This window comes from Macadamia integrifolia, chromosome 9 (genome assembly GCF_013358625.1).
Source record: "Macadamia integrifolia cultivar HAES 741 chromosome 9, SCU_Mint_v3, whole genome shotgun sequence".
In the NCBI taxonomy this organism is placed as follows: Eukaryota; Viridiplantae; Streptophyta; class Magnoliopsida; order Proteales; family Proteaceae; genus Macadamia; species Macadamia integrifolia.
Window position 1 is genome coordinate 4,182,321 of NC_056565.1, and position 7,617 is coordinate 4,189,937.

The following is a 7,617-nucleotide window of genomic DNA, read 5'->3' on the forward strand; positions in this document are numbered from 1 at the left end:
GGGATAAATTTTGACACCCCTATATTATGGCTAGGTTTCAACAACAACAACTACAACAATCATAACCTTATCCCAATTTAATGGGGTCGGCTATATGAATCCGATATGTTATGGTTAGGTTTCTTCCCAAAATCATGTTATGACTAGGTCAACCATGGGGGTAGCTTTATGTCTCTTACAATCTTAGAAGTCAATTCTTTGAGCATATTTGTCTTTATTTACAAACAAGAGTAGGGAAATACTTATCCAGAAAAAGAAAACCACTGCCCATATTGTTCGAACTCCAGACTTTGTAAATTAATAGACTCAGAACCACATCATCAACACTAGTTAGACTCAATTAAGCCATATAAAACACTCCAACAAGAGACAAAAATTCATGAAATTAAAATTCCCTGACCATAAGCTTATATATTAAATGACGTGGAAATATATAATAATAAGCATGACCTAGCTTGAGAAATTAAATTCTTTATTTCTAGGATATAAGATGGGAGAAAGATAGATATGCTACCGATATCAATATCAAATATGCTAGTGGATAGCACCAGTAGGATCACATGATGGAATATCATTCAGGGAGAATATGAGGGTCATTTAAAAAAAAAGGGAAGAGAGAGATAAACACAATGGGTGCTAACATACTTGATATCGACAGCATACCCAACATTTTCTCATATAAGATATAGACAATGACACGGCCAACAGTAAGGAGTTTTGATCTCTTCAAAGCTATATATTACATCACACATAGAGAAGAGAGAAGAGAGAGAGAGAGAGAGAGAGAGAGGCAATGCCGGTTGAATGGATGAAATTTTCATCTAATGGTCATCAGGGATTACCTCTCCAGTACGTGTGAACCATCTATTTTCCATGTCATCAAGGTGTTGGGCATTGATTTCTGGGATCTCTACTTCCCATGGAATGATGGAAGGTATATGTTTGATCTTCTGCCAGTCCTCTCCACCTTCTTTAATCCTCTCAAGGAACTCCTTTGGCATAACCAATGTAAGTTTCTGTAGTGTTGTGATGTGCTTCAACCCGCCGGGAACCCATTTTAACCCAAACAGGCGATTCATTTCCAATATCCTCAAATTAGGCATTGCTCCTTCCTCCACTACCCAATACTTTAGCCAATCAAAGTAAAGAAGTGTCAAATTCTCGAGTTTAGGAAAGCCTGTTGCAGAGCATCTCATCACTACTCCTTCATATGGGTGCCAATCTAATATCAGCTCCTTTAAATTGGGAAGCTTCTCCAGTGTCACCATCATGTCTTCCATTAAATGTGTGCAAGCGAGTCGCAGCTTAGTGAGACTCCATGGAAGGCCAGGTAGCTCATTTATGCATCCAACAATGTTGATTTCATAGAGATGTGCATGGCCTGAAAATGAAGGGAGAAGTCCGCCGATTCCATAATCTTGCAAGTATAGGACCTCAAGGCTAACCAAATTGGCTAGTGCCCGGTACAATGCCTCTCCAAATATGTCCATGAGTCCATCCTCACCTCCTAGTACGCGTAGTTCCCTGAGACCTTTCAACATTTCGAGGCCACCCTTTATCCAGTCACCTGTTTTAAGACATAGCGTCTGGAGATTGCTTAGATCACGAAGGCTTCTACGAGAAGATAGGCGACTGGTCCACTTCCATTTTCCACCAGAGCATATAAGATGCCTCAACTTGTCCAATTTTAAAATTTCAATGGGGAGAGACCCAATACTGGTTTTGCCTAGATTGAGAGTTTGAAGGCTTCGTAAATTTCCAACCCAAGGTGGCAGGCTCTTCAAGGTGGTTCCAGATAAGCTTAGATACCTTAGGAAAATGAGTTTTCCTAATTCCTTGGGTAAGCATTCAACACCTGGGGCATCTTCTAGATCCAAAACATTAAGTAGTTTGAAATGTTTACAAAGAGATGGGGATATTTCAGTGAAGCAAATCAATGAGCGAAGAAGAGTTGAACTTGAGGAATGGCAAGAATCCGCAGTACCAGTACCATCTTCTTCACTATAGTCGACACAATGAAGGGCTACACGACGATAACATTTCAAAGACTTCTGAGGAGTGGATAAGTTAAGAAAGTTACCTTTCCTGGCTTCTGATGTCGCCAAGTTCAAGAGGAGATCATGAAGAATAAATGACTCAGGTTCCCCATTTGATTTCCACTTCGCAACTTGGATTAAATTCCTCTGCATAAGCTCCTCAAGGCACTCTCCGCCCACATCTTCCATTCTTAAATTCCCTCTAGGTTCCAAAAATCCCTCTGCAACCCATAGCCGAATCATTCTTTCCCTCTGGATCTCAGTATCTTCTGGAAGAAGTCCAAAATAAAGAAAGCAAGGCTTCAAGTGACTAGGTAATTCGACATAACTCAGAGCTAATGCCTTATGACAATTACTTGAGTCTAGATACCAATTCACACTATCGACCACATTCTTCCATGCAACAACAGTCCGCCTTCTTGTTGATAAAAGGCCTCCCAACACTACAATAGCTAGCGGTAATCTATCACATTTGGCAACCATTTTCTTTGCCAGATCTTTCATCTCCTCGTTGAGACTCGCTTCTGCATCTCTATCAACTGGGGATTTGAAGATCACCTGCAAGAAGAGTTCCAAACTCTTGTCTTCATCCAAAAGTTGTAGCTTGTGTGGAGAAGCAATGGGGTCGGCATATCGGGCTACACCTTCATCACGCGTCGTCAGTAACACTCTGCATTGCTGATTATTGCGTGGAACCGGGAAGCTGCCTTTAAGTCTATCCCAATCTTCTGTTGCCCATATGTCGTCTAATACGAACAGATAGTTCTTCTTCTCTTTGAGAAAATCAGAAAGCCTTGTCTCCAAAACCCCAGCCTCCATTGATGCCAATGCCACTTTCTCTGCTTCTGAGAGCACCATAACTTGTTCTATGATTTTGTACAAAACATCTCTCATTTTGTATTCTTTTGATATATAAACCCAAGCTTGACAATCAAAGTGTCTTTTCACATCACCTCTGTTGTAGATTTTTCGAGCAAGTGTGGTTTTCCCCAATCCACCCATGCCTGTAATTGAAACAACACTGAACCGTCCAAGGGGTGCCTCTTGCATCAGCAAATTCGCTAGCTCCTCTGCTTCGCTTTGTAACCCCACGACATCTATGTATGGAAAGTTTTTGTCACCCGAAGTACCAAGTTGATGTGCTTGAGCAGATGAATTACCTTCCTCAAAAGGATGAATTTCCAAAGTCGGTTTGAGATCTGAAAGTTTCTGGATCTTTACTTTGATATCTTCGATTTTCCGTCTTAGATTGTGAGCATCAATAAGAAGTTTTGGGTACTTGGTGAACTTCCAAACAAAACCATCCCGTCGTTTCTGCATCACTTGGTATACAAAGACATCAATGGCGTCTTCTGCCTGGAAGGCCAACTCTCTGAGTTGTCTCACCCACTCTTTTACTCGCTCGCATTTGTTGTGCATTGCATCTGCGTCTTTCAAATAGGCAGTCATCAGCATGAGTTCGTTGTGGAGTGATTCCACTTCTGGCTTCACTTCTAAGAGATAATTGACTTCATCTGTTACTAGGGAGCCTAGTTTCTGTACCAGTGTAAGGACACCCGTAGCCATTTTTTTCTCGCTCTTTAGAACTTTGAAGCCCAAGTACTCTTCTTCTGATCTCCTTCTCACTTTTATCCCACTATAGTTATCTTCTTCTTTCTCGGGTAGAGTAACCAGAAAACAAAACCAAAGCACACCATGAATATTGCTGCAATAAAGCTAACCGGATAAACCAGAGCACATTGTCACAGCCTGCCCTAGTGCTAGTGGGAGTGCTAAGTGCCGGCGCGGTTGCTTAGAAAGGTCTAAGGCCGTGACAACATGCTCTTGTCATGGGCAGGTTAAATCTCAATAATGAATGAACATGAAACCTGATAACATATTCAATCAATGAGGTGGGAAATTCATGATAACATATTCAATCAATTAGGTGGGAAATTCATTTAATTTTCCACCGAATAAGACAATAGAGGCTGATGCCATTTAACACGTGTTGCTTTTGACCGAAAGTCTAAGGCACCGTTTGATAATGTTTTGTTTCTGTCGTTTCTTTGTTTTCTTGTTCCAGAAACGGAGAAATACCCTAAAAAGCATTTGATAAAGTTGTTATATTTCACCCATTTCTAGAAACATAAATCAAAATTTATGGTACTGTTTGACAACTCTAAAAACAATATAAACATAAATTCACGTTTCTGGGAACATAAATGGATTTTTTGGCGTTTGATAAACCTGTTTCTTTGCAACATCACCCGCCTTTAGCTCTTTGGCTACAGAAGTTGTACAGCAGCTACTCTAGGCTGAGGTGTATCTGCTACTGCGGTCCTGCGAAGGGAAAAATGACTTTGAACTTGGGTTCAAATTGGTTCTCCTCCCATCTCACTCACCCCAATCCTCATTTCTCCAAGATTTCTGCGATCTCGTCCAACAGCAGAAGTGCTTTCTTGATTTTCCTCTTTAGAAGGTACAACAAATGAGATCTCTACTTTCAATTTCAAGCGTTTGCTATGCTATTCCTCCACCTCCTCTTCTTCACATTCAAGAGACCTCAGAATCTACTCTTCGATAAGTGACAGAGCAGACGGGGACGCTGAGAAGTTTGTATCTAGACTATTGGATGAGGAATTGTTCGATTGGGTTTCAGGTGCGAAAGATGCTGATGAAACCTTGGAGATGATCGCTCAAAAGTCTAACAGAGATGGAGGCATTGTGGGAACATCCGATTGTTGTTCGATTATAACCGCCACACTCGAGAGGTATTGAAGAAGTCGATCTTGCAAAGGTCCGAAGCGTGAGGTTGTAGAGGAGTACCTCCACAGCTGTTCTTACTTGAGAAGAGAAGCATGAGGTTTCTCGCTTTTGAGGCACTTTTATCGAGCATGGGGGTAAAAAAAGTTTGAGCACAACTTGTTTCCAAAAACGCAGAAACGAGTTAAACTTGTTTTGTCTGGGGTGTTTCTAGTACCATAAATTTCTTTTTCTAATTCTAAAAAGAGGTTAAACGAAACACTTTTATCAAGCGTTTTTTACATCGTTTCTCCTTTTTTAGGAACAGAAAAACGCAAAAACACGTTTCTGGGAACTTTGTCAAACGGTGCCATAAATCTATTTACAATTCTAGAAACGACTTTGACGAAACAGATCGAACTTTTGCCCTAATAATAAATATAATTACATGAATATTTAAGTTAAAAAATTAAAGAAATATAAAATAATGTGGGTCCCATTGCTCCACCAAAGACAATGAATGGCATAAAATATGCTTTTGTACTTTACACTCCAACCCAAAAAAATAAAAAAAAAATTGTAATGCTGACACTCTTAAAGTCTAAAATGATTACAATCACATGCATTAAAAAAATAAGAAAGCATAAATAAAGTAGATTTTTCCCACTAATCTTTTTTGGTAGAAAATTTTTCCCACTTGGTGCGAGTCACATTTACTTTCCCGTTGATCATAGGTTTCTAGAAAAGAAAAGGACAAAGAAGAGATTAGAAAAATTATTAATTATCCCAGCACAAGTGGGGAGAAAGGCGAATTTTCTTATATTCCAAGAGTTGGGATACATTGACTATTTTTTACCCAAAAAAAAAAAATTTGATTTCTTGTTTTATTAGAACGGTGTCAAAGACAAATTTTCCTTTATTCCAAGAGTTGGAATACATTGAGAAGGATAAGGAGGAGATCTATCACAAATTATTAGTAGGCCCGGAATTATTGCACTAGCTGGAATACACTCACTTCTTGTTGTGTTAGATTAGTGGCTTTAGAAAAAAAAGAGAGATAAGGTTACCCAAAAAAAAAATTGATTTCTTGTTGGATCAGAAGTTCAGAACAGTGTCAAAGGCAAACTTTCCTTTATTCCAAGGAATACATTGACTATTTTTTATCCAAAAAAATTTTTTTTGATTTCTTGTTGGATCAGAACAGTGTCTTCCATCTGCATAAGTGCATAACCTTGTGCTCTGTGCATAATTTGTCAAAAGCCGACCCAAGTTCTCTGTACTGGCTTCTGGAGGCACTGGAGGTATAAGAGCTATGAGACCCTGAATTCTTTTCTTGTTAAATCATTTAAGAAATTGCTGTGGGCAGCTGTAATCGTTAATCTACATTCTTTTTCTTCTTTGATGCTCAGTGTGAATATACAGTATACATATTAATAGAAAAAATCATTAGGTTTTGATTCATTAAAGTAGATAATCCGACAAATTAGACGAATATTTCAACCCAAAATAAAGTCTTTAAACCAAAAATATTTCAAATTCTATAGTAATTTCATGACAATAGACTGAATTATGAAAATCATACAGTAATTTCAACCGAAATTCTAGTACCTCCCCCATTCTTAAAAAAGATGGAAATGAAAACAAGAGAAAGAGAATACTACCTGGTTACGTGGTCTCTGCATCAGCATAGGGTTCAATGAAGAGATGCTCACAAGAGATGTTCAAACATCGATTAAGAGGGGGTTTCATTTTATAAGGGTGCAGGGAAGTCATTTCACAGGGGACTGCCGGAGCGTAGGGAACATGACCAGGAAATGTTCTTTTTATAGAAACATCAAATCCCAAGTCCTCACACCAAGCAAGATCAAGGTCAAACTGAAAGTCTAATTTATAGTCTATCAGTTGTAAGGTTGCTCATCAAAAGAAAAAATCATTAGGTTTTGATTCATTAGAGTAGATAATGTAAGAAAATTTATTTCAGTACAAGTGTTTTTGAGTGTCGAGTCTATCCATGGTTTTAACAATCAGATCAGAATCGACAAAATCAGCTGATTCAACTCAGAATCAACCCACGCCGACTCTAATTAATCCCGATTTTTCACTTACTAAATCCAACCAAGCTACTCCAGGTCCAGCCAATTCAAGAACAATTCAAATCGGAATTGATGGGAGATCAATCCCATACACCCTATTCCAAGTTTTTATGGATGCTGGCTGCACCAGCGAGATGGGGCATCACTCCTCTAAGGTTGTGTTTGGTAACGTTCTAAAATAATATTTCTGGAGTTTTTTCGTTCTATGAAACAAAATAAAGCGTTTGGTGCATTTATGGTGTGTTTCGTTTTTTTTTTCAAACTAAAAGTGAAAAAAACAAAAAAAAATGTAAAATTTACGGAATGACAGGTATTCCATCATTTCACTTTCGTCAAAAAAAAAAAAAAAACCACATTTTGACACAGAAGATTTCCCATTTTGACATGAAACATTTCCAGAAACGTTACTAAATGCAACCTTAAGTCTGGCTCCCCAACCTATTTGTGCATTTTCCCTGCCGATTGCAGACTAACCAACATTAATCTCTTCCTGTAGAACTGATGACATCTCCACAAACTAGGATCAATTTCGAGCAACTAACATTGATCTCACACCAGACTTGATGCAAACTATGAATGGCAATGGTCCACATGATTTGCAGATATAACTAATTAAAGAGGCTCACAGAGAAGCATGGATTATGACAGGAAAAGGGGCTGGAAAAATGTACCAAATCTAATAAATTGAATGAAGTATTCGAACAAGAAAGGCATCTTGGTGCCAAAGCTTTCACATTTTATGCACAGAACACACAGAACCCGAC

General features: G+C 38.7%; 1 protein-coding gene across 1 annotated transcript; it reads right to left on the bottom strand.

The window, feature by feature from the left end:
- Nucleotides 1-451: 451 nt before the first annotated feature.
- Nucleotides 452-3,789, bottom strand: LOC122088434 (probable disease resistance RPP8-like protein 2). The gene is made up of 2 exons (XM_042657705.1): nucleotides 2,081-3,789; nucleotides 452-1,567 (listed from the first exon to the last, which is right to left on the bottom strand). The coding sequence occupies exons 1-2, from the start codon at nucleotides 3,600-3,602 to the stop codon at nucleotides 822-824; spliced, it is 2,268 nt and encodes a 755-aa protein (XP_042513639.1). The 5' UTR covers nucleotides 3,603-3,789; the 3' UTR covers nucleotides 452-821.
- Between the last annotated feature and the right edge of the window lie 3,828 nt (nucleotides 3,790-7,617).

Coding starts and splice junctions, on each gene's coding strand:
- LOC122088434 (XM_042657705.1), bottom strand. CDS start 3,602: ATGGCTACGGGTGTCCTTACACTGGTACAGAAACTAGGCTCCCTAGTA. Junction 1,568..2,080: donor GACATCAGAAGCCAGGAAAG/GTAACTTTCTTA, acceptor GTCTTAAAACAG/GTGACTGGATAAAGGGTGGC.